This window comes from Sphaeramia orbicularis, chromosome 21 (assembly GCF_902148855.1).
Source record: "Sphaeramia orbicularis chromosome 21, fSphaOr1.1, whole genome shotgun sequence".
Classification (NCBI taxonomy): Eukaryota; Metazoa; Chordata; class Actinopteri; order Kurtiformes; family Apogonidae; genus Sphaeramia; species Sphaeramia orbicularis.
The window spans coordinates 59,538,764-59,565,655 of NC_043977.1; the positions used below are offsets into that span (position 1 = coordinate 59,538,764).

Here is a 26,892-nt window from a genome sequence, read left to right on the forward strand (position 1 = left end):
GCACAAGACATGGAAAGAAAAGCACTAATGGAAGGTAGACGCTCAAAAATAGTCGGTTCAAAAGAAAGATCGCAGCCCTGAATCAGAGGTATCGGATTCAGCCCAGTCCTGACGCAGACTGCAGCTTGAATAGGCCCATTGTTTGGACCGGGACTGAAGAACACAGGCCTTTTAGGAACACAGGCCAAAAAAGGAGAGAACAGGAGGGAACAGGGGGAAACGGGGGGGGGGGGGGGGGGGGTACGGGAGGGAACGGGAGGGTACGGGGGGGAATGAGAGGGTACGGGAGGGAACAGGAGGAAGTTTACCCTTCTGTACCCAAAAAAAGGAAGGTACAGGAGGGAACGGGGGGGAACGGGGGGGAACAGGAGGGAACAGGAGGGTACGGGAGGGAACAGGAGGGTACGGGAGGGAACAGGAGGGAACAGGGGGAAACGGGGGGGGGGGGGGTACGGGAGGGAACGGGAGGGTACGGGGGGGAAGGGGAGGGTACGGGGGGGAACGGGAGGGTACGGGAGGGAACAGGAGGAAGTTTACCCTTCTGTACCCAAAAAAAGGAAGGTACAGGAGGGAACAGGAGGGTACGGGAGGGCACGGGAGGGAACGGGAGGGAATGGGAGGGTACGGGAGGGTACGGGAGGGAACGGGAGGGTACGGGAGGGAACGGGAGGGAATGGGGGGGGGGGGTACGGGAGGGAACGGGAGGGTACGGGGGGGAAGGGGAGGGTACGGGGGGGAACGGGAGGGTACGGGAGGGAACAGGAGGAAGTTTACCCTTCTGTACCCAAAAAAAGGAAGGTACAGGAGGGAACAGGAGGGTACGGGAGGGCACGGGAGGGAACGGGAGGGAATGGGAGGGTACGGGAGGGTACGGGAGGGAACGGGAGGGTACGGGAGGGAACGGGAGGGAATGGGAGGGTACGGGAGGGTACGGGAGGGAACAGGAGGGAACAGGAGGAAGTTTACCCTTCTGTACCCAAAAAAAGGAGGGTACAGGAGGGAACAGGAGGGAACGGGGGGGAACGGGAGGGAACAGGAGGGTACGGGAGGGAACAGAAGGGAACGGGAGGGAACGGGAGGGAACAGGAGGGAACAGGAGGAAGTTTACCCTTCTGTACCCAAAAAAAGGAAGGTACAAGAGGGAACAGGAGGGTACGGGAGGGTACGGGAGGGAACGGGAGGGAACGGGAGGGTACGGGAGGGAACAGGAGGGAACAGGAGGAAGTTTACCCTTCTATACCCAAAAAAAGGAGGGTACAGGAGGGAACAGGAGGGTACGGGAGGGAACAGGAGGGAACAGGAGGGTACGGGAGGGAACAGAAGGGAACGGGAGGGAACAGGAGGGAACAGGAGGAAGTTTACCCTTCTGTACCCAAAAAAAGGAAGGTACAAGAGGGAACAGGAGGGTACGGGAGGGAACGGGAGGGAACGGGAGGGTACGGGAGGGTACGGGAGGGAACAGGAGGGAACAGGAGGGAACAGGAGGAAGTTTACCCTTCTGTACCCAAAAAAAGGAAGGTACAGGAGGGAACAGGAGGGAACGGGGGGGAACGGGGGGGGAACGGGAGGGAACGGGGGAAAACGGGAGGGAACAGGAGGGTACGGGAGGGAACAGGAGGGTACGGGAGGGAACAGGAGGGAACAGGGGGGAAACGGGGGGGGGGGGGGGGGGGGGGTACGGGAGGGAACGGGAGGGTACGGGGGGGAATGGGAGGGTACGGGGGGGAACGGGAGGGAACGGGGGGGAACGGGAGGGAACGGGAGGGAACAGGAGGAAGTTTACCCTTCTGTACCCAAAAAAGGAAGGTACAGGAGGGAACAGGAGGGTACGGGAGGGCACGGGAGGAACGGGAGGGAATGGGAGGGTACGGGAGGGAACGGGAGGGTACGGGAGGGTACGGGAGGGAACGGGAGGGAACGGGAGGGAATGGGAGGGTACGGGAGGGTACGGGAGGGTACGGGAGGGAACAGGAGGGAACAGGAGGAAGTTTACCCTTCTGTACCCAAAAAAAGGAGGGTACAGGAGGGAACAGGAGGAAGTTTACCCTTCTGTACCCAAAAAAAGGAAGGTACAAGAGGGAACAGGAGGGTACGGGAGGGAACGGGAGGGTACGGGAGGGTACGGGAGGGAACAGGAGGGAACAGGAGGAAGTTTACCCTTCTATACCCAAAAAAAGGAGGGTACAGGAGGGAACAGGAGGGTACGGGAGGGAACAGGAGGGAACGGGAGGGAACAGGAGGGAACAGGAGGAAGTTTACCCTTCTGTACCCAAAAAAAGGAGGGTACAGGAGGGAACGGGGGGGAACGGGAGGGTACGGAGGGCCTCCACAACAGTGTGTCGTGATAGACACACACACACACACACACACACACACACACACACACACACACACACACAGAGAACTGTATCATGTCTGATGTAATAGGGTGAGTGTGATTCAAACATAAACCAGTTTTTTTCCTTTCTTTCTTTCTTTCTTTCTTTCTTTCTTTAGGACTCATTGAACCTTTTCAACTCCACCCAGTTCAACTTCAGACTGACGTCATGTTTTCTTTGAACCCATTGTTCCTTCACTGTGTCATGAGCTGATGTCACTGTGGACACGCTGGTCCATGAGTCTGTTAGGGGACAGGATGGTGGACTCAGTTGGACCTAGATGTACCAGGTCCAGAGGATCCAGGTCCACAGGGTCCAGGTCCAGAGGGTCCAGGTCCACAGGGTCCAGGTCCACAGGGTCCAGGTCCAGAGGGTCCAGGTCCACAGGGTCCAGGTCCACAAGGTCCAGGTCCACAGGGTCCAGGTCCAGAGGGTCCAGGTCCAGAGGGTCCAGGTCCAGAGGGTCCAGGTCCACAGGGTCCAGGTCCACAGGGTCCAGGTCCAGGGGGTCCAGGTCCAGTAACCCCTGTCTGTCTGGAGATAAAAGAGGGACCCGTCTACGTACTGAAGACAGGCCCCGGACCAGTCTACGTCCTGAAGACAGGCCCCGGACCCGTCTACGTACTGAAGACAGGCCCCGGACCCGTCTAGGTGCTGAAAACAGGCCCCTGACCCGTCTACGTACTGAAGACAGGCCCCGGACCCGTCTAGGTGCTGAAAACAGGCCCCTGACCCGTCTACGTACTGAAGACAGGCCCCGGACTAGTCTACGTCCTGAAGACAGGCCCCGGACCCGTCTACATCCTGAAGACAGGCCCCGGACCCGTCTATGTCCTGAAGATGGGCTCTGGACCCGTCTACATCCTAAAGACAGGCCCTGGACCTGTCTATGTACCGAAGACGGGCCCCGGACCCGTCTACATCCTGAAGACAGGCCCTGGGAACTGTCAGGCCTTTATCTGAGTCCGTGAAGGAGGATCCTGCAGGACTCGGTCCAGGTCCATGTTCTGTCCAGGAGTTCTGACGTGCCAATTAGACCCTCCTTAAACCATTCCAGTCTCTTTTCCTGTTCTGTTGGATCCAGAACAGATCTGTTCAGTTTGATTAGAACCACATGGGAAAGAACAAACAACCATCTGCCTTCAGTTCAAAGATGAAGAATATTAGAGCTCACAGAAGAAAGCAACCACATTTTATTTACATAGAATCCAAAGCATAAGTGATCTGAGAACACTGTACATGTAGAGCTGGAATTAACCAGAACCAACAGAACCAACAGAACCCAACAGAACCCAACAGAACCAATAGAATCCAACAGAACCAACAGAACCCAACACAACCAATAGAATCCAACAGAACCAACAGAACCCAACAGAACCAACAAAACCAATAGAATCCAACAGAACCAACAGAACCCAACAGAACCAATAGAACCCAACAGAACCAACAGAACCCAACAGAACCAACAGAACCCAACAGAACCAACAAAACTAATAGAATCCAACAGAACCAACAGAACCCAACAGAACCAATAGAACCCAACAGAACCTTGTCTGACAGTACCATGGTCGGTTCTGTTCTCTTTAGTTCCTCAGTTCTGGGCTCAGCGCTGCTTGTGACACCTGAGTTCACCCCCCCCCACCCCCCCCGTCTTCTTCTTCTTCTGTCTAGACTGCTGTAATAACTGTAAGGTAATTACCTGGAAACACTGAGAGGAAGAGAGGGACTGACGAGGGACTGACGAGGGACTGACGAGGGACTGACGAGGGACTGCCAGTGGATAAGAGGGACTATATATATATATATATATATATATATATATATATATATATATATATATATATATATATATGGATAGCTCAGTTGTTTGCGCCACTGACTTTGGGGCGGAAGGTTGCAGGTTTGAATCCCAGCAGGATTCAGAATGGACCCAGGCGGGCCCTTGGGCAAGGCTCTTTACGCTCTACACCTAAAGCTCCGAATGAGCGTTACAATAAATGACAGAGTCGGACCGGCTCAGACGTCACCTGGAATAAGAAACAATCAGAAGTTTGTACCACAGCTACAGACTGATGAGGTCCAGCGTCGGACCGCATCCACGGTACAAAGATGCTACGGTAAGGGGGAGGAGCCAGGACCACAGGTCAGCTTGGGGGTGGTTTCACCATGACCTCCAAATATTCAAGATTGGGTACTGAGGAAGAAAATGAGTGATTTGAGAACACAGACGGCACCCTTTGGTTTCATGTTCATGCTGAGCTAACCTGTTGAGCATCAGCCAGCGGTGTTTCGATCATATGTTCAGATGCCTCCACCAGGTCTGACAGACTCACCCTCCCCTTCCCTTGGTGTGAACCCCCTTCCTGGTGTGTGACCCCCTCCCCTTTCCCTTGAATGTAAATTCTCGTCTCCTTCCTGAAGTACACTGTAACAAATTCCTGTAAAAAAACAGTAAATTTTGTACAGTATCATGCTGTTATTTGTCAATACAGTATAATGCTGTAAATAATGAGGTCTGTAAGGTGCAAATTGAAAACAGTAAGCTACTGCAAAGTTTGACAGTATTCTACAGTATTTTCTTCAATTCCTTAACTGCTGTCCGCCCATAACTGCTCCGAACAAAGTCATCTGGCATCAAATCCCACCAGCTCATTTAGAAAAGATTCAGTCCAACGAATGTTAGCTCTAGACTGTCTGCATCAAAGGTAAGTGGTTCTTTTTTGAAGCAGAAGGATAAAATAAAAAGAAAATGACTGAGGAGGACTATTTTCACCTGGACTTAACCCCACACAGAACGGAACGGAGGTCAGCTGAGGCTTCTGCCAACACCGACACAACTCCGTTCTGCTCCAGTTGTTCATGCGTAAAGGTAATTGTGATTTTATCAACGTAACTGTGGCATTTTGGGTTCACTTAACATTAAATTGCCTCCATAAACTGTGTTCACACCGGACGCAACTTGCACAGTATAACACGCATGATAATACTGCATATTTTGGGGTGCTAACCGTATGTAGCAAACATGCAGCTAATTTAAGTTGAAGCATACTTGCTAGCCGCGAAGTGGAAACCGTTAAACTAAACAGCCTGTCAATTTACATGGTTATATATAATAATGTCATCTCTTGTTTGAGCTGTTTCTAGCAATGTTCATGATGTCGTATTTTAAAATGTAACTTGAAATGTTCATTCATTCATTCATTCATTCATTCATTCATGAATGAATGAAAAAATGAATGAACTTGAAATGTTAAAATCCTAGCTTTTCACTGTGTTATACCATAAATATTACATTAAATACGTTTTACAGTAATATATTGTTTCTTGGATTACGGTAGTTACTGTAAAATGCAGCAACTGTGGCTAACAGTATTCTACTGTAAAAGGAACATTATTTACAGCCCAGTGCCGTAACACTTTTTACAGTAAGAAACTGTAGTTGTAGATGACAGCAGAGATACTGTAGAATAACAGTAGCATGCTGGAAACTCCAGCTGACAGTATTTGACTGTTATTTAACGGTCAAATTTGTTAAAGTGTTCAACCCCCTGTTTTTCTTTATTACTTTGTTTGTCTTTCGTTTTCTGTTGACTGCTTTGAATTAACTATAAAAACCATCTGAAAACGTAGATTCGGGGTCAGACTACTGAAACAGACTCTGTCTGCGTCGGTCCTCTCACCGTGCTCCGGAACACTAAATAAAGCTACACTCATCGCAGCAAACTTTGAACCAGGTTTTGTGATTTTTCTTCAACGGTACCAAAGTGGAGTTTGGGGGTTGGGCTTGGTGGGAAGGGGGGTGAGCATGGGGGGGTGGGCCTCCGGGCCCCTGGGGCGCTGGGCTGTGGCATCAGGGTGCGCACCGGCCCGCAGCAGGGGGCCGCCTGGGCCGGCCTGGCCGCCTGGTGTGCCGGGTGGGACCCCTGCCTGGGGGGACAGGTGGCTCCTGGGCTCGTGGGGCTCGGGGACCGGCACCTCGCCTGCTCCTGGGTGGCCGGCCCCTGGCGGGGGGGTAGCGGCTGGTGTCCCTGGCCCCCTGGGGCCTGGGCTCGGCTGCTGTAGGGCCTCTGGCAGGGGCCTCCCTTGTCCATGTTTGGAGCGGGCACACTGTGGCCTCTCAGGGGGGCGGGCTGGACCCCCCCCCTCTGTGGTGTCTGCTGGTTGGCCGGGCCTTGGGGCCCTCTGGGTCCACCCCTGATCCTTGGGGGGGGGGGGGATTGTGGTTCCATGTCTGTGTGACCTGTTCACTCTGACACAGCAGATGAATGACAACAACTAATGTGGGGATTTGGTAGTGGGATTACCTGATACTGGGATTACCTGATACTGGGATTATCTGATACTGGGATTACCTGATACTGGGATTATCTGATACTGGGATTACCTGATACTGGGATTATCTGATACTGGGATTACCTGATACTGGGATTACCTGATACTGTGATTATCTGATACTTGGATTACCTGATACTGGGATTACCTGATACTGGGATTATCTGATACTGGGATTATCTGATACTGGGATTACCTGATACTGGGATTATCTGATACTGGGATTACCTGATACTGGGATTACCTGATACTGGGATTATCTGATACTTGGATTACCTGATACTGGGATTACCTGATACTGGGATTACCTGATACTGGGATTATCTGATACTGGGATTACCTGATACTGGGATTACCTGATACTGGGATTACCTGATACTGGGATTATCTGATACTGGGATTACCTGATACTGGGATTACCTGATACTGGGATTATCTGATACTTGGATTACCTGATACTGGGATTACCTGATACTGGGATTATCTGATACTGGGATTACCTGATACTGGGATTATCTGATACTGGGATTACCTGATACTGGGATTACCTGATACTGGGATTATCTGATACTTGGATTACCTGATACTGGGATTACCTGATACTGGGATTATCTGATACTGGGATTATCTGATACTTGGATTACCTGATACTGGGATTATCTGGTACTGGCATTATCTGGTACTGGGATTATCTGGTACTGGGATTATCTGTTACTGGTATTATTTGTTACTGGTATTACCTGATACTGGTATTATCTGATACTTGGATTACCTGATACTGGGATTACCTGATACTGGGATTATCTGATACTGGGATTATCTGATACTGGGATTACCTGATACTGGGATTATCTGATACTGGGATTACCTGATACTGGGATTACCTGATACTGGGATTATCTGATACTTGGATTACCTGATACTGGGATTACCTGATACTGGGATTATCTGATACTGGGATTATCTGATACTTGGATTACCTGATACTGGGATTATCTGGTACTGGCATTATCTGGTACTGGGATTATCTGGTACTGGGATTATCTGGTACTGGGATTATCTGTTACTGGTATTATCTGTTACTGGTATTATTTGTTACTGGTATTATCTGTTACTGGTATTATTTGTGCGAACATGGAGTATGATATTTTGTTCATGCTTTCTTTTCTTATATTCATCATTTCATAGGTTTTATGTATTTTATTGTGTTTTTTTTTTGTAGTTTTGTTCTGTTTTTTTTCTCTCTCTCTTGTGCCCAGTTTTACTCAGTGTTGGTTGTAGTTACTGTTTCCTTTATAATGACCTCCATGGTTGTTACTGTTTGTATTGTTGATACTTCCTTGTGAGGGTCTTCACCACCTTCTTCTCTCTTGCTCTCTCCCATTCACCCCCCCCACCCCCCACCCCCCCATGTCACGTCCGGCATCTAAATATGGTTCAACTAAACTCATAATAAACTCAGTAGAATATCAAGTGGAGCTTCATATACTTTATGAAGTTTCCTTTGGCAAAGCAAATGTGTTCAGCACCAAAAGGATCCAGACTACCATTCTGCTGTTAGGATGAAGGACAAGTTGAAAAAAAAAAAAAAGACTGGGTACCAAGCCCCAAAAACAGACAGACTGAATGAAGGGCAGCTGACCTGAGAGACAGAATCAGGAAGTCCTGGGGAACTCAACTACCTCCTGTTGACCAAGACTAAACACCAAAGTACCAGAGCAGTCTGGACTGGAAGACTGGAACACCGCACTCCTAACTAACCCCACCAACACCACCACTGACACCAGTCAGCTGATGGATGCAGCAGCGTACATGTCCCTCATATGCAACTCAACCCAATGTTTCTGAACCTCAGACCTCAGACCTCTTCCTCCTCCTCTCTCTTCTCTCTTCTTTCAGCTGTTGTCCTGTCAGTCTCCTCTTCTCCTCCTCTATGACCTCCTCTCTTCCTCCTCCTCTCTCTTCTCTCTTCTTTCAGCTGTTGTCCTGTCAGTCTCCTCTTCTCCTCCTCTATGACCTCCTCTCTTCCTCTTCCTCCTCCTCTCTCTTCTCTCTTCTTTCAGCTGTTGTCCTGTCAGTCTCCTCTCCTCCTCCTCTATGACCTCCTCTCTTCCTCCTCCTCTCTCTTCTCTCTTCTTTCAGCTGTTGTCCTGTCAGTCTCCTCTTCTCCTCCTCTATGACCTCCTCTCTTCCTCCTCCTCTCTCTTCTCTCTTCTTTCAGCTGTTGTCCTGTCAGTCTCCTCTTCTCCTCCTCTATGACCTCCTCTCTTCCTCTTCCTCCTCCTCTCTCTTCTCTCTTCTTTCAGCTGTTGTCCTGTCAGTCTCCTCTCCTCCTCCTCTATGACCTCCTCTCTTCCTCCTCCTCTCTCTTCTCTCTTCTTTCAGCTGTTGTCCTGTCAGTCTCCTCTCCTCCTCCTCTATGACCTCCTCTCTTCCTCCTCCTCTCTCTTCTCTCTTCTTTCAGCTGTTGTCCTGTCAGTCTCCTCTCACTCCAGCTGTTTTCTGTCCTAAACTCTTCTTCTTCTTCTGTTGTGTCTGTGCTTCTTCCAGACCTCTTCTGTCTACATTTCCAGTCCAGTTTCAGTGCCTTTGGATGCTGAAGGAAACTGGACTTCCTGACACCTGGACTTTCTTGGACATTTCACTGGAGTACACACCTCCATTTTTCCCTCTTCTGATGCTCTGTCTCTCTTCTCTGGTTCATTCTTTTCCTCTTTTCCATTTTTACAGTACCACACTCCTTTCTTCAGTCCAGTCCTCTTCCAGTCCTGCTCCATGGGTCTGGTACCACAGTGTGTTCCACACTCCTGTTCTGCAGACACAGGGGGTGGAAGGAATTCACAAACGTTGGGACACCTGCAGGAATTGAACCACCAACTTTCCAGACTTGATCAACCTCTATTGCTGCAGAACTGCTTTCAGTTGTTAACCCATTTCTTGTTCTCCTTTTTGTATAATTCTGAAATGTACATTATTTTTCAGTTTTCTTTAACCTTACCTTTTTTGTTTTTTTCCTCTGTCAGTTCACTCTGACCTTTGGACCATTTACAGCTGTTCATTAAACTGGAACTGATGGAATTTACAGACAGAACTGGAACAAACTGGGCTGGTCTAAAACTTTGGACTGGTAGTATATATATATATATATATATATATATATATATATATATATATATATATATACACATTTATATAATATCCCATCCCAGTTGTGTGTGTTGTCATTTTAGTTTTGCTGTCGTCGGTGGTATTTAACTGACGGCCCTTTTAGTTTTGTCGTTGGTTGTATTTCAGACTGACTGCTCTTTTGACGACTGTATTTGTCGGTTGGTTCTCGTCTACTCTGGGATCCTCCACAGGTTCATCTGGTTCTCGTCTATTGGCTGATCCTCCACAGGTTCAGGTTGCGCCGCTCAGACGTGTCTGCACACATCGTCTAAATCTGGACACTCAGAACAAACCCTCACATGCCTGGTGTCGTCTTGACAGCAGACTTTCACCACTCAGGGTTTTGACGGTACTGAGTGCATTCCTGATCATTAATAAGGAGACTCTGGGTTTCCAGTGGGATTATGGGAACATGCCATGAGAACAGAGCATGCAGAGTGGGCGGAGTTACCAGGCACTATCTGGTTTCCATGTTCATGTCTGTGAAAACTCTGCAGATGGAGTTACAAACACTGGGAATAGATGGAGTTACAAACACTGGGAACAGGCGGAGTTACAAACACTGGGAACAAGTGTAGTTACAAACACTGGGAACAGGCGGAGTTACAAACACTGGGAACAGATGGAGTTACAAACACTGGGAACAGGCGGAGTTACAAACACTGGGAACAGATGGAGTTACAAACACTGGGAACAAGTGTAGTTACAAACACTGGGAACAGGTGGAGTTACAAACACTGGGAACAGATGGAGTTACAAACACTGGGAACAAGTGTAGTTACAAACACTGGGAACAGGTGGAGTTACAAACACTGGGAACAGATGGAGTTACAAACACTGGGAACAGGCGGAGTTACAAACACTGGGAACAGATGGAGTTGCAAACACTGGGAACAGGCGAAGTTACAAACACTGGGAACAGGCGGAGTTACAAACACTGGGAACAGGTGGAGTTACAAACACTGGGAACAGGCGGAGTTACAAACACTGGGAACAGATGGAGTTGCAAACACTGGGAACAGGCGAAGTTACAAACACTGGGAACAGGCGGAGTTACAAACACTGGGAAAAGATGGAGTTGCAAACACTGGGAACAGAAGGAGTTACAAACACTGGGAACAGGCGGAGTTACAAACACTGGGAACAGGTGGAGTTACAAACACTGGGAACAGGCGGAGTTACAAACACTGGGAACAGGCGGAGTTACAAACACTGGGAACAGGTGGAGTTACAAACACTGGGAACAGATGGAGTTACAAACACTGGGAACAAGTGTAGTTACAAACACTGGGAACAGGTGGAGTTACAAACACTGGGAACAGATGGAGTTACAAACACTGGGAACAGGCGGAGTTACAAACACTGGGAACAGATGGAGTTACAAACACTGGGAAAAGATGGAGTTACAAACACTGGGAACAGGCGGAGTTACAAACACTGGGAACAGATGGAGTTGCAAACACTGGGAACAGGCGAAGTTACAAACACTGGGAACAGGCGGAGTTACAAACACTGGGAACAGGTGGAGTTACAAACACTGGGAACAGGCGGAGTTACAAACACTGGGAACAGATGGAGTTGCAAACACTGGGAACAGGCGAAGTTACAAACACTGGGAGCAGGCGGAGTTACAAACACTGGGAACAGATGGAGTTGCAAACACTGGGAACAGAAGGAGTTACAAACACTGGGAACAGGCGGAGTTACAAACACTGGGAACAGGTGGAGTTACAAACACTGGGAACAGGCGGAGTTACAAACACTGGGAACAGGCGGAGTTACAAACACGGGAACAGGTGGCGTTACAAACACTGGAAACAGATGGAGTTACAAACACTGGGAACAGGCGGAGTTACAGACACTGGGAACAGATGGAGTTACAAACACTGGGAACAGGCGGAGTTAAAAAAACTGGGAACAGATGGAGTTGCAAACACTGGGAACAGGCGGAGTTAAAAAAACTGGGAACAGATGGAGTTGCAAACACTGGGAACAGATGGAATTACAAACACTGGGAACAGGCGGAGTTACAAACACTGGGAACAGATGGAGTTACCAACACTGGGAACAGGTGGAGTTACAAACACTGGGAACAGATGGAGTTACAAACACTGGGAACAGATGGAGTTGCAAACACTGGGAACAGGCGGAGTTACAAACACTGGGAGCAGGCGGAGTTACAAACACTGGGAACAGATGGAGTTACAAACACTGGGAACAGGCGGAGTTACAAACACTGGGAAAAGATGGAGTTGCAAACACTGGGAACAGAAGGAGTTACAAACACTGGGAACAGATGGAGTTACAAACACTGGGAACAGATGGACTTACAAACACTGGGAAAAGATGGAGTTGCAAACACTGGGAACAGATGGAGTTACAAACACTGGAAACAGATGGAGTTACAAACACTGGGAACAGATGGAGTTACAAACACTGGGAACAGATGGAGTTACAAACACTGGGAACAGGCGGAGTTACAAACACTGGGAACAGGCGGAGTTACAAACACTGGGAACAGATGGAGTTACAAACACTGGGAACAGGCGGAGTTACAAACACTGGGAACAGATGGAGTTACAAACACTGGGAACAGGCGGAGTTACAAACACTGGGAACAGATGGAGTTACAAACACTGGGAACAGGATCCTTTTCCATACTACAGTAGAGTCACAGATCAACTTTGTTCTGGGAGTTCACTGACTGCATTCTGTCTGTTCTGAACGCTTGGGGGGGGTTCTCCTCCCTGGTTCTCCCTCTGGTTCTCCTCCTGGGTTCTTCTCCCTGGTTCTCCTTCCTGGTTCTCCTCCCTTGTTCTCCCTCTGGTTCTCCCTCATGTTCTCCTCCCTGGTTCTCCCTCTGGTTTTCCTGCCCGGTTCTCCTCCCTGGTTCTCCCTCTGGTTCTCCTCCCGGGTTCTTCTCCCAGGTTCTCCTTCCTGGTTCTCCCTCTGGTTCTCCCTCATGTTCTCCTCCCTGGTTCTCCCTCTGGTTTTCCTACCCGGTTCTCCTCCCTGGTTGTCCCTCTGGTTCTCCTCCCTGGTTCTTCTCCCTTGTTCTCTTCCTTGGTTCTCCTCCCCGGTTCTCCCTCTGGTTCTCCTGCCAGGTTCTCCTCCCTGGTACACCTCCCTGGTTCTCCTTCTGGTTCTCCCTCTGGTTCTCCTCCCTGGTTCTCCCTCTGGTTCTCCCTCTGGTTCTTCTCCCTGGTTCTCCTCCCTGGTTCTCCCTCTGGTTCTCCCTCTGGTTCTCCTCCCTGGTTCTCCCTCTGGTTCTCCCTCTCGTTCTTCTCCCTGGTTCTCCTCCCTGGTTCTCCCTCTGGTTCTCCCTCTCATTCTTCTCCCTGGTTCTCCTCCCTGGTTCTCCCTCTTGTTCTCCCTCTGGTTCTCCTCCCTGGTTCTCCCTCTGGTTCTCCCTCTCGTTCTTCTCCCTGGTTCTCCTCCCTGGTTCTCCCTCTGGTTCTCCCTCTTGTTCTCCTCCCTGGTTCTCCCTCTGGTTCTCCCTTTCGTTCTTCTCCCTGGTTCTCCTCCCTGGTTCTCCCTCTGGTTTTCCTCCATGGTTCTCCTTCTTGTTCTCCCTCTCGTTCTTCTCCCTGGTTCTCCCTCTGGTTCTCCTCCCTGGTTCTCCCTCTGGTTCTCCCTCTCGTTCTTCTCCCTGGTTCTCCTCCCTGGTTCTCCCTCTGGTTCTCCCTCTGGTTCTTCTCCCTGGTTCTCCTCCCTGGTTCTCCCTCTGGTTCTCCCTCTTGTTCTCCTCCCTGGTTCTCCCTCTGGTTCTCCCTTTCATTCTTCTCCCTGGTTCTCCTCCCTGGTTCTCCCTCTGGTTCTCCTTCCTGGTTCTCTAACCCCATTGGTCTGTCAATTCATCTAGAGCTGACCTATAGACACACATCCAGGTAAACCCCGCCTTCACCCATAGGTAGCTGGGATAGGCTCCGCCCACATGACCCTCTGAAGATGAAAGATGGAAAGTTCAATTCGACACCAGTTTGTTCCGTTAGTTCCAGGTTCTGTGTGTTCACTTCAGACCGACAGGGTGAGCCTTTCCTCGTAAACAGCTGTCCAGGACTGTTTTTAATATTTATTTATTTTTCTCTTTTATTTCTTTGGTCATTTAACAGACACGCACATACACACTCTAGGGTTTTTCAAAATAAAAGTCTCATTTATAGGTAATGGTGCTTTCCGCAGAGGGATGAAAGGAGGACGGACCCAAAAGGGGTGGAGCCGGTGTGGGGACAGACAGGTGTGAGTGGACCTTAGGTGTCGACGATCACAGGAGGCGGAGCACGCGGTGCCAGGCCCCGCCCAATTCTGCTCGCAGCTTTAATTTGACATATATTTGTTTTGGTCATTTAGTTTAGTTTGATTCACTGCATTTTTCAGAACAAAGTAAATCAAATGAATCTGGTATTTTTTATTTTATTTCATTCAATAAAAACTCAAGTGACGGGCCTTCCAGGATGGAGTAGTCCGACTGTTCTGTGCTCCGGCCAACGTTTGAACACACCGAAGAGTTCTACCGCGACTACGTAACCAGCCGTAAATACTGAGACTTAACTACGACGTCCAAAAGGTCTGAGCAATCGAAGAGAGAAGACTCACACTGACGCCGCTACAGCTATGCTAACGGCTAGGCTAACGGCTAACAGCTAACGCTAACAGACATGTGACTGGTTTGACTGAAGGCTGGTGGAAGGCAGATGTCTGTCCACATGTGTTCATTGTGCTCCAGTCCTGTCCAGTCATGTTCTGGTTCTGGTTGAAGGCAGATGTTCTCCTCAGTTGGATCAGAACCTCCTGGTGTGTCCACTGGACTGTGGGTTCATCTGCTGCTGGTACACTGACTAATGTTCTGATGCTTTAAAAGACGGAAGAACGACTCTCTGAGCTGTGTCAGGTGGATTTCAAACATTTTAAGGTGTTTTTTGAACATGCTCCAAAAATAATTTTTTAGTAAGGCTACAGTATGACGTCCAAAAATGGACATTTTGAACATGATTCCAAATTTCTCTAAAATGTGATTGAGGATGTTTTAAATGACATAATAAAAACTCTCTTTTTTTGATTCCAGGTTGATGTAAAACATTTTAAGGTGTTTTTTGAAATTGCTCCAAAAATAATTTTTAGTAAGGCTATAGTATGACGTCCAAAAGTGGACTTTTTGGACATGGTTTCAAATATGTTTTAAAGTTATTTAGGATGTTTTAAATGACATAATAAACACTCTCTGGGGTGTTTGAGGTTGATCTATCTATCTATCTATCTATCTATCTATCTATCTATCTATCTATCTATCTATCTATCTATCTATCTATCTATCTATCTATCTGTCTATCACAGACAGAAGGTGCTGCAGTTCCCTCTAGTGGATGAAACTAAAAATGACCCTTTGGTTTTATGTTTGAATCTGAATCTGAGGACAGATTGTTTTCAATCCTGCAAAAGTACGTTTGTGTGTGTGTGTGTGTGTGTGTGTGTGTGTCTTTAAAATGTCTGTATTTGGGTCCTTTGAATGTAGTTGTGTCTTAGAAGTAAACTGAATTGTCATCAATAGTGGATTTTAATTTGATAAAGGGATCATGACTGTTTAGAGCAGTGGTTCTTAACCTTGTTGGAGGTACTGAACCCCACCAGTTTCATATGCGCATTCACCGAACCCTTCTTTATTAAAAAATACAATATGATTTTTTTTCAAATTCAAGACACAGGTATATGTTTTACTGGTGCACAAAATGAACCGTGCATTAACATCACTGTGTTCAAAGAACAAAACCAATACAGTGCATGAACTCACAACAAATTCCATACCTTTTCACAAAGACATGACCTTTTCTAATACGACAACATTGAAATGGTTTTAATTTTTAACCTTATGTATTCCAGTAATGAACTTATTGTATTTATGCTATTTATCATTTTTAACATTTTAACACACACCCATCACCTAATTTCCATCAGGCTACAATAATAATGAATATTTACTGCAAATCAGTGTATCAAATAGTGTATCAAAAAACAAGTTCTCGTTACTCCTTCAGTATTTTTGTGATCGTTGTTTTATTACGGCACTAGCTCAGCTTTAGCGTAATACGATCTCTCCATCCGCGACTGTACGTTTGTCGTCACATGATTGTAACTGACCAGTGCGGTGACCGAAAAATGTAAACAAGCGCTACACATGGCTGCCTCCTCGGTTAACAGGAAGTAGCAAAAGTCATAACAACGATGTGGAAAATACTCAAATAATTCATCGTCAGACGAGTGGAAGAGATTATAAAACTTCCGGATTGTGTTGTAGTGCTATAAGCAACAACAGTACACCGCGTATATTGGATGTCAATCAGAGAAAGAGTCTCTGAAGCCGTTTGTTTACATACACGGACCTAGCCCGACACACACACCCGACTAATGAGTCGAGTGTGTGTCTGGACCTCCGCTGAACCCCTGAGACTGACTCACCGAACCCCTAGGGTTCCATCGAACCCAGGTTAAGAACCACTGGTCTAGGGCATTCACTAAAACAGTCCAGACACGCCCAGCGGAATGGGACTGTGACACGCCCAGTAGAAAGGGTGTGTGACATGCCCAGTAGAAAGGGTGTGTGACATGCCCAGTGGAAAGGGTGTGTGACATGCCCAGTGGAAAGGGTGTGTGACATGCCCAGTAGAAAGGGTGTGTGACATGCCCAGTGGAAAGGGTGTGTGACATGCCCAGTGGAAAGGGTGTGTGACATGCCCAGTAGAAAGGGTGTGTGACATGCCCAGTGGAAAGGGTGTGTGACATGCCCAGTAGAAAGGGTGTGTGACATGCCCAGTAGAAAGGGTGTGTGACATGCCCAGTAGAATGGGAGTGTGTGTGCTTTACACGTGATCTTTTGAAACACTCCCACTGGTCTATCAGTCAGAGTGAGTGTGTGTAAAAATACTAATAGGTTCGACTGTCATTGATCTGAAGATAACGGATAAGGCATGTCCTCAACACTAGTAGAGTAAGGAGATGAGACAGAGGTGGACAGCCTGAGTAAGGACATGTGACATGGAGGTGGACAGCCTGATTAAGGACATGTGAGACGGAGGTGGACAGCCTGATTAAGGACATGTCCTTAATCCCACTATGGTTAGAATAATACACTGTAGCGTCATCAGTTTATGTGAAGACACAGGCTTTATTTATGTAGTGAATCCACACAAACTTGTGGGACACTCCACTGGTTTGGGTCGACTGTGGAACACCCCCATCACCTCAGCAGTATCCTCCTTGTCCCCCCAACGTCTTTCCCTCCTTCAGAAACAAATTTTCTAGTGTGTGTGTGTGTGTGTGTGTGTGTGTGTGTGTGTGAGCCCCCCCGTTCAGCCCCACTGTTCTAGTCCCTGTTTTGGAACCGGTCCTGTGGTGCTTCCATTCATCCAGACCCTCACCTGCTCCACTCATTATGTTCCTAATCTGCAGGGGCTCGCTGGCAGGACTCAACTGAAGAAAAACAGGGTTTGAGGGGCCGGGGGGCCTGGGGGGTGCCATCCCCCTTGATGATACTGTAGGTCCAGTCCAGCATGTCCCCCCTCCTGCTGCCGAAGACCACATTAAACCTAGTTTTCATATCAGTCTGATTACAGTCCCTCTGGATGAACGCACCTGTGCAGGTGCAGGACGTTCAGGGCTGGGCCGGCCCACCAGGACCAATCAGCTGATACGGTGTCGGACCAATCAGCTGATACGGTGTCGGACCAATCAGCTGATACGGTGTCGGACCAATTGGCTGCTGCATCAGGAACTCTACGTTAAAGGAACTGTGACTCCAGATCATCATCCGGACACAGAGGACACGAGGACACATGAGGACACACGAGGACACATGAGGACACACGAGGACACATGAGGACACAGAGGACACAAGGACACATGAGGACACACGAGGACACATGAGGACACACGAGGACACACGAGGACACACGAGGACACATGAGGACACATGAGGACACACGAGGACACATGAGGACACACGAGGACACATGAGGACACAGAGGACACAAGGACACATGAGGACACACGAGGACACACGAGGACACATGAGGACACATGAGGACACACGAGGACACACGAGGACACACGAGGACACAGAGGACACATGAGGACACACGAGGACACATGAGGACACATGAGGACACACGAGGACACATGAGGACACATGAGGACACACGAGGACACATGAGGACACACGAGGACACATGAGGACACTGAGGATACAGAGGACACATGAGGACACACGAGGACACATGAGGACACATGAGGACATGAGGACACATGAGGACACACGAGGACACAGAGGACACACGAGGACACATGAGGACACAGAGGACACACGAGGACACACGAGGACACGGGGACACATGAGGACACAGAGGACACAGAGGACACACGAGGACACATGAGGACATGAGGACACGAGGACACATGAGGAAACTGAGGACACAGAGGACACATGAGGACACATGAGGACACAAGGACACATGAGGACACATGAGGACACAAAGGACACATGAGGACACAAGGACACATGAGGACACTGAGGACACATGAGGACACTGAGGACAGAGGACACATGAGGACACATGAGGACACTGAGGATACAGAGGACACATGAGGACACTGAGGACACATGAGGACACTGAGGTCACATGAGGACACAGAGAACACATGAGGACACATGAGGACACTGAGGTCACATGAGGACACAGAGAACACATGAGGACACACGAGGACACATGAGGACAGAGAGGACAAATGAGGACACATTAGGACACTCAGGACACATGAGGACACAGAGGACACATGAGGACACTGAGGACACATGAGGACACATGAGGACACGAGGACACATGAGGACATTGAGGACACTGAGGACACAGAGGACACATGAGGACACTGAGGACACATGAGGACACTGAGGACACATGAGGACACATGAGGACACAGAGGACACATGAGGACACTGAGGACACATGAGGACACTGAGGACACAGAGGACACATGAGGACACTGAGGACACAGAGAACACATGAGGACACATGAGGACACTGAGGTCACATGAGGACACAGAGAACACATGAGGACACACGAGGACACATGAAGACACAGAGGACACATGAGGACACATGAGGACACTGAGGACACAGAGGACACATGAGGACACTGAGGACACATGGGGACACATGAGGACACATGAGGACACAGAGAACACATGAGGACACACGAGGACACATGAGGTCACATGAGGACACAGAGAACACATGAGGACACACGAGGACACATGAAGACACAGAGGACACATGAGGACACTGAGGTCACATGAGGACACATGATGACACATGAGGACACTTAGGTCACATGAGGACACAGAGAACACAGAGGACACATGATGACATATGAGGACACTTAGGTCACATGAGGACACAGAGAACACAGAGGACACATGAGGACACATGAGGACACTTAGGTCACATGAGGACACAGAGAACACATGAGGACACACGAGGACACATGAAGACACAGAGGACACATGAGGACACATGAGGACACCTAGGACACAGAGGACACATGATGACACATGAGGACACTGAGGTCACATGAGGACACAGAGAACACAGAGGACACACAAGGACACAGAGGACAGATGATGACACAGAGGACAGATGATGACACATGAGGACACATGAGGACATGTACTGGGACACCTGTGGTGGGTTCAGAACCTGGAGCTGATGCTTGTTTGTTTGTTTGTTCTCCTTTGGACCGAACAGCAGAGCATCCTCCGTTAATACGACACAATCAGCAGAAGTGCACAGCCCATGTCTTGTGAATATGAATACACCTGAGCAGGTGTTAAACAGGTGTTCTGACAGAGTTAAAGCCTGTCTTCTGATGGAGTCTGTTCCTCTGTAATACTCTCTAGTGACCACATGAGGGCAGTAGTGACTGTTGGATGAACTGCAGAACATACAGAGCTGCTGTCATTGGTCCAATCAGAGCTGTGATACAAACACACAATGAAAACTCCAACACTGAAGGGTTAAATATGAACAGTATATTTCTTGGGCAGGTTTAATGACATACATTCATTTTTTCGTAGATCTTATGTGAAGCATCAGTGAGGCTGAAAACATTTGGATCAAAGCTGTGAAAAACACACATTCAGTAATAACAGTGATTGAAACACTCACACTTTACACTTTCTGTCAACGTTAAGTCAAATAAAAGCTTTGTGTTTGCACAAACAGCAGTTTTCTTATGTATACGATCTAAAACATGTTAATAGAGCAAATACAAGATAATAAGCAAATAAATATGGGTCACTTTGAGTTGGATCTGTTCAACAACAAACTGAGATTCAATCCAATGGGTTTACAAACAGTCACATGACTGGAACCGTGTGAGTGTGTGTGTGTGTGTGTGTGTGTGTGTGTGTGGGGGGGGTGTATATACACAGGCTGTCCCATAAGTCTCCATACATAGTAAAAATAAACGTTTCTTGACATAAACCATTTTTATTTCTATAATATGCTCTATATGAGTGACATTTTGTCGGAACACATTTCAATGTGTGTCCTCCACTGCTGAAGAACTATAAAGAAGAAATATAAAGAAATACATGTTAGAACCATATGTATTATTTCTCATATGCATGGAGACTTATGGGACACCCTGTATATATATTCTTTGGTTAAATGAGAAAGTTTCCACTGGACAGAAATACAAAGGAGTGAAATATTAAAGTGTTCATTCAACAGCTGTTGGATCAACATGTGGATTAATGGGACATATATATATATATATATATATATATATATATATATATATATATATATATATATATATATATATATATATATATATATATATATATATATATATGTACACTACCAGGCAAAAGTTTGGACTCACCTTCTTATTTAAATGACATGAGATGGACCACAGATGGCCAACAAGTGCTCAGCATCATTTGGAACTCCTTCCAGACTTTTGGAAAACATTTCAGGTGACTACCTCATGAAGCTCATCGAGAGAATGCCAAGAATGCACAAAGCAGTCATAAAAGCAAAATGTGGCTATTTTAAAGAATCTAAAATATAAAACATGCTTTGAGTTTTGTCACACCTTTTTAAACTACATCATTCCATATGTGTTCATTCATAGTTTTGATGCCTTCAGTGAGAATCTACAATGGAAATAGTCATAAAAATAAAGAAAAAACAGGTGAGTCCAAACTTTTGCCTGGTAGTATATATATATATATATATATATATATATATATATATATATATATATATATATATATATATATATATTTATTTATTTATTTATTTATTTATTTATTTATTTATTTATTTTTTATATACAGGGTGGGGAAGAAAAATGTACAATATTTTGAGGCAGGGATTGAAAGACAGTGTATGACCAATTAGTTTATTGAAAGTCATGAGAATTTATTTGCCACAAGAAAATGTCCATAATAGAAAATGTTTTTATTCTATGTGTCCTCCTTCTTTCTCAATAACTGCCTTCACACGCTTCCTGAAACTTGTGCAAGTGTTCCTCAAATATTGGGGTGACAACTTCTCCCATTCTTCTTTAATAGTATCTTCCAGACTTTCTGGTAATAGTTTTGCTCATAGTCATTCTCTTCTTTCCATTATAAACAGTCTTTATGGACACTCCAACTATTTTTGAAATCTCCTTTGGTGTGACGAGTGCATTCAGCAAATCACACACTCTTTGACGTTTGCTTTCCTGATTACTCATATGGGCAAAAGTTTCTGAAAAGGTATGGATAATAGTGTTAGGTATGATTATGACATCAACATATGTCAATACAATATATGTCAACACAATTTGCTTCCCCACCCTATATATATATATATATATATATATATATATATATATATATATATATTTCATAAAAAGTTAGGGATATTCGGCTTTCGGATGAAATTTCAGGATGAACCTCAAATGCACTATAACCTTTACAGGTGAACTTAATGTGACCTTCTCTAAACTTTTGAATGCACATGTCCAACAATTCAGTATATACACATATATATATATATATATATATATATATATATATATATATATATATATATATATATATATATATATATATGTGTATATATATATATGTGTGTGTGTGTGTGTGTGACATATATGTCATATATGTCACATTTATGTTAGGTATAGGACAACCCCAGGTGTGTATCATTTGCATACATAAGGTATTCTGGGGTTTGTTTTTGTTTGTTTGTTTATTTCCTACTCTACATTTTGGGACGAGTGGGTCAAAGTTCAAATGTTTTCTGATTTGTAATAGTTGTGAGGGTTGGGCTTAGATGTGCCTGGCACCACTTGTTTGTGAATGAAACATGCCAAAAACATGTACAGAGTATATAACCACATATATAACCACATATATAACAGAATCTGTGTGAGTCCTGGTCCTCACCCTGGACCACAGCAGCTGCAAACACAATGGACGTCATAAAAGTGAAGAAGGACAGGAGGAGGACACGTTAGTCTGATAGACCACCACTGGGACCTTCAGACCAACACTGGGACCTTCTGACCAACACTGGGACCTTCTGACCAACACTGGGACCTTCTGACCAACACTGGGACCTTCAGACCACCACTGAGACTTTCAGACCAACACTGGGACCTTCTGACCAACACTGGGACCTTCTGACCAACACTGGGACCTTCAGACCACCACTGAGACCTTCAGACCAACACTGGGACCTTCTGACCAACACTGGGACCATCAGACCACCACTGGGACCTTCTGACCAACACTGGGACCTTCTGACCAACACTGGGACCTTCTGACAGTGGCACCACCTTCACCTTCACTACAGTTACAGTCTTTGGGTGACCTATCCAAATATGACCCCCCTTTGACCCCAACAGGAAAACACAGCAAGTGTCCTGTCCCCATCCAATACTAAACCACCATCCCTCCAACACTTCCTCTGTCCCACTAAAGAATCCACCCAAGACCCAAAACCAGACCCACAGACTGTCCTCACCTTCAACTGGAAAAACACAAACTCAGGTACATTTACAGGAATTTAAAAGAGCAGGAAATACGATCAGAAAACAAAGATGAAACGGTCCCAAACAGAAGAAATGAACTGAAGGGCTTCAACAGGACCAGGGCTTCAACAGGACCAGGGCTTCAACAGGACCAGGGCTTCAACAGGACCAGGGCTTCAGACTGGACTCATCTCCTCTGGGACACAATCATCTTGGAAACAAAGTTGACGATGGCGTTAGCGGGTTGTTCCGGGTCCATTTCTGCGAACAGGTGGCTCACGTTGTCCGTCGTACTTCCCTGCTTTCGTGCAACGAACCCAAACAACCTGGAATGACAAAAGAAGAGTGTGTTCTTCACAGAAGGTTGTGTTTATTGTGCATCAGAGGTGGTTTCCTCCAGTTGAAACAGATGCAGTGGAAGTCCTGATCCAGCCTCTACTGCAGCCACCTCAAAGCAAAAGGAGGCACTGAGAAGAAGGTTCCAGGTCAAACAGAGGCCTTTGAGGAACCTTCTCAGTTCCAGGTCAAACAAAGGCCTTTGAGGAACCTTCTCAGTTCCAGAATGGTCCAGGTCAAATGGAGGCCTTTGAGGAACCTTCTCAGTTCCAGAAGGTTCCAGGTCCAATGGAGGACTTTGAGGAACCTTCTCAGTTCCAGAAGGTTCCAGGTCCAACGTAGGCATGTGAGGAACCTTCTCAGTTCCAGAAGGTTCCAGGTCAAATGGAGGCCTTTGAGGAACCTTCTCAGTTGCAGAAGGTTCCAGATCAAATGGAGGACTTTGAGGAGCTTTCTCAGGTCCAGAAGGTTCCAGGTCCAATGGAGGCCTTTGAGGAACCGTCTCAGTTCCAGAAGGTTCCAGGTCCAAAGGAGGCCTCTGAGGAACCTTCTTAGCAGAGCTCTGAGTCCAGAACTCACTCCTCCTCCAACATGTTTTATATTTGGGTTTTGAAATTTTATGTTCCTGAAAAACACTCATCCCATTCTCATTTGTTCAGTGGTTTGCACTGTCGCCTCACAGCAAGAAGGTCCTGGGTTCGATTCCCCAGGGTGGAGTTTGCATGTTCTCCCTGTGTTTGCGTGGGCTCTCTCTTCTAAATAACCCATAGGTGTGAAGGTGACAGTGATTGGTTGTTCATCTCTATTGCTGTGTTTCCACTACCTGGAACCGGCTCGACTCAACTCAACTCCACTCTGGTACCAGGTCCTATTCCAGACCAGTTCCATTACAGGATGCTACCCACTTTACAGTACCTGGTCGTCATAGCGATGCGATGCGTTACTTCTGTGTTGTCTGCTCAGAGTTGCTGATAAACTCACTCGTTGCGTGTTGTCTCATCAAATTCATGCTGAATTTTTACGTCGTCCACCAAAGACTGAATCTCGACCGACCACGGCGTAGTTTTACAGATTAACCTACCGACATATTTACTGCAAACTTCTGCATCTGTGTTTGTAAAAGGGCAGGGCACAGAGAGGATGCTCTGACCAATCAGTGGTCTGCAGTGTTTACACGTCACCTTTTACTATCTGGTCCCCCGTCTTGGCACCTTGGCGGAGGTGAGACCCAAAAACTAGTACCAGGTACCAGATTCCAGGTCCTTTTCACAATGGAAACACAAAAAGGCCGAGTCGAGTCGAGTTGAGCCAGTACCATGTAGTGGAAACGCAGTGTATGTTGCCCTGTGATGAACAGGTGACACGTCCAGGATGAACCCCGCCTTCACCCATAGGTAGATGGGATAGGCTCCGCCCCTGCGACCCTGTCAAGGATAAAGCGATTCAGAGGATGGATGCTCTCATTTGATTTCATGTTAAAACCAGCAGTTGCAAGCCCTTCCCTTAGGAAGCCTCTACTTCTCTTGTAGACCTCTTTAGGGGGTACCTAGGACTGTCAACCTCTGCTGAACAGTCTCCAGGTCCTCAGCTGTGGACAGGTGGGGATATTTCTTAGGCAGCTCTGTCTTTAGATTCCCATCCCTGCTCTGTTCTGTTAGGACACTATCTTCTCTTCCTTCTCTACCTTCTCGTAGTGCTACCATGGGCCTCTAGCCTTCTTTCCAGTAGAGGGACACACTCCTTCCAGCTCTTCTTGGTGTTTGTCCTGTAGCAGAGCACCACTAGGATTACTGTTCACCAGGGAGGAGCTCGGAGTAGAGCCGCTGCTCCTCCACATCCAGAGGAACCAGCTGAGGTGGATCGGGCATCTGTTTGGGATGCTTCCTGGATTCCTCTCTGAGGAATGTGTTCAGAGCGGGAGGAGAACGCGGGGAAGACCTAGGACACAATGGAGAGACTATGTCTGTGGGCTGGACTAGGAACACCTCAGGGTCCCCCCGGATGAGCTGGAGGAGGAGTCTGAGGAGAGGGAGGAGTCTGAGGAGAGGGAAGTCTGGGCATGCCTTCTTAGACTGTTACCCCTGTGACCCGTCCCTGGATAAGTGTTAGAAAATGGATGGATGGAGATCAACTGCAGTGGTGTCCAACTGCAAAATGACCCGGTCCAAATATAAACGGACCTGACTGTATACAGTAGATACCTGAAAACCATCTGAAGTCAAATACTTGTACTTATTTTCTGTTTCTTTCATCCATCCTATCTCTTGGTAAACTCTTGATCCATTCCTCTGAACACACATGAGCTCTGCTAACAGGACTTACTTTGCTGTTCCTCCCTCAGGTTTGGTCCACCTGTGGACAGAGGATGTGAGCATCAGGTTCATGTTCATACTTTCAAAGGTACTTAGTCCATTTGACTTTATTAATTATTAGCTGGGTTGTAAAAACTTGACAGAGATCGGTACTCACTTTCTGTCCTGAGGATCTGTATCACAGAAGGTGACAGTGTTGCTCGGGTAGTGACGACGGAAGAAAAGCCTAAAAAGTGAAAATTAACAGTTAAATAAACCAAAGAAAATCAGTTCATAAACTATTTCTATTTCATTACTAAACCATTTTATTTGTAGATACTTGTTCTGTATGTTTCTATAGGACGGGTTTGGGTTTATTGGGTCCATTTATGAACAAACACTGGGCTCTTTAATGTACGACTGAAACACTGGATTACATCCAGAGGTTTAAGAACATTTATTTATTATGAATGTGTTTTCTATTCGTCATTTCCTTTTTTAAATCTTTGTAAACGTGTTCACTTAGATCAGTTCATTTGTTCTCTTTGGGTTTGTGCTGGAGTTTATTGTATAATAATAATAATAAGTACCGTATGCATTCTGTTAGTGGACTAACAGGTGTAGTTAGAGACGTAGCCTGTGGACTTACTTCCTGTGGTTGTCGGTCAGGGTGATGCCTTGGGACGACACCTTGAAGTGCACGATGGTGGCAGGAGGCGGAGCGTTGGTAGCCAGCGTCTCAGATATGGCCTTGGCCACGGCCTGGGGGCCCGTCAGGGATTCCATGTCAATGGAGTTGATGTAAAGCACGTTACAGGCTGGAAACGAAGCAAAAAAGCAACAGTCACAAAACAGCTACAGGCTGGAAACAAAGCAACAGAGCAACAGTTACAAAACAGCAACAGGCTGGATACAAAGCAACAGAGCAACAGTTACAAAAACAGCAACGGGCTGGAAAGGAAGCAACAAAGCATCAGTTACAAAAGAGCAACAGGCTGGAAATTAAGCAACAAAGCAACAGTTACAAAAGAGCAACAGGCTGGAAATGAAGCAACAAAGCATCAGTTACAAAAGAGCAACAGGCTGGAAATTAAGCAAAAAAGCATCAGTTGCAAAAGAGCAACAGGCTGGAAACGAAGCAACAAAGCAACAGTTACAAAAGAGCAATAGGCTGGAAACAAACCAACCATCCCAGTTACATAAGAGCAAGAAGAACCAAGATGGCCTCCAAACATTCAACAGGTCCATGTGGATCCCAGGTGTTTAGTGTCAGACTGCAGTGGAAGCTCCTCTGACCCTAAAATGACTCCCAT

General features: G+C 46.9%; 2 protein-coding genes across 2 annotated transcripts; one reads left to right on the forward strand and one right to left on the reverse strand.

Annotated features, from left to right (window-relative positions):
- Window positions 1-272: 272 nt before the first annotated feature.
- LOC115412088 (uncharacterized PE-PGRS family protein PE_PGRS20-like) lies at window positions 273-2,345 on the forward strand. Its single transcript, XM_030124381.1, has one exon. The coding sequence runs from the start codon at window positions 273-275 to the stop codon at window positions 2,343-2,345; it is 2,073 nt and encodes a 690-aa protein (XP_029980241.1).
- A 20,182-nt stretch (window positions 2,346-22,527) lies between these two features.
- Window positions 22,528-26,402, reverse strand: LOC115412616 (tensin-1-like). The gene is made up of 4 exons (XM_030125214.1): window positions 26,229-26,402; window positions 25,758-25,826; window positions 25,611-25,640; window positions 22,528-23,278 (listed from the first exon to the last, which is right to left on the reverse strand). Exons 1-4 carry the CDS (start codon window positions 26,363-26,365, stop codon window positions 23,140-23,142), a joined length of 375 nt encoding a protein of 124 aa, XP_029981074.1. The 5' UTR covers window positions 26,366-26,402; the 3' UTR covers window positions 22,528-23,139.
- Window positions 26,403-26,892: the final 490 nt, after the last annotated feature.

What these genes read in the sequence shown, in the direction of transcription:
- LOC115412616 (XM_030125214.1), bottom strand. Translation starts at nt 26,365, where the DNA reads ATGGAATCCCTGACGGGCCCCCAGGCCGTGGCCAAGGCCATATCTGAG. An exon ending in CTGACCGACAACCACAGGAA is followed by an intron (nt 25,827 to 26,228) that starts GTAAGTCCACAG and finishes TTCACTTTTTAG; the next exon opens with GCTTTTCTTCCGTCGTCACT. An exon ending in CCTGAGGGAGGAACAGCAAA is followed by an intron (nt 23,279 to 25,610) that starts GTAAGTCCTGTT and finishes TTGTCATTCCAG; the next exon opens with GTTGTTTGGGTTCGTTGCAC.
- LOC115412088 (XM_030124381.1), top strand. Translation starts at nt 273, where the DNA reads ATGAGAGGGTACGGGAGGGAACAGGAGGAAGTTTACCCTTCTGTACCC.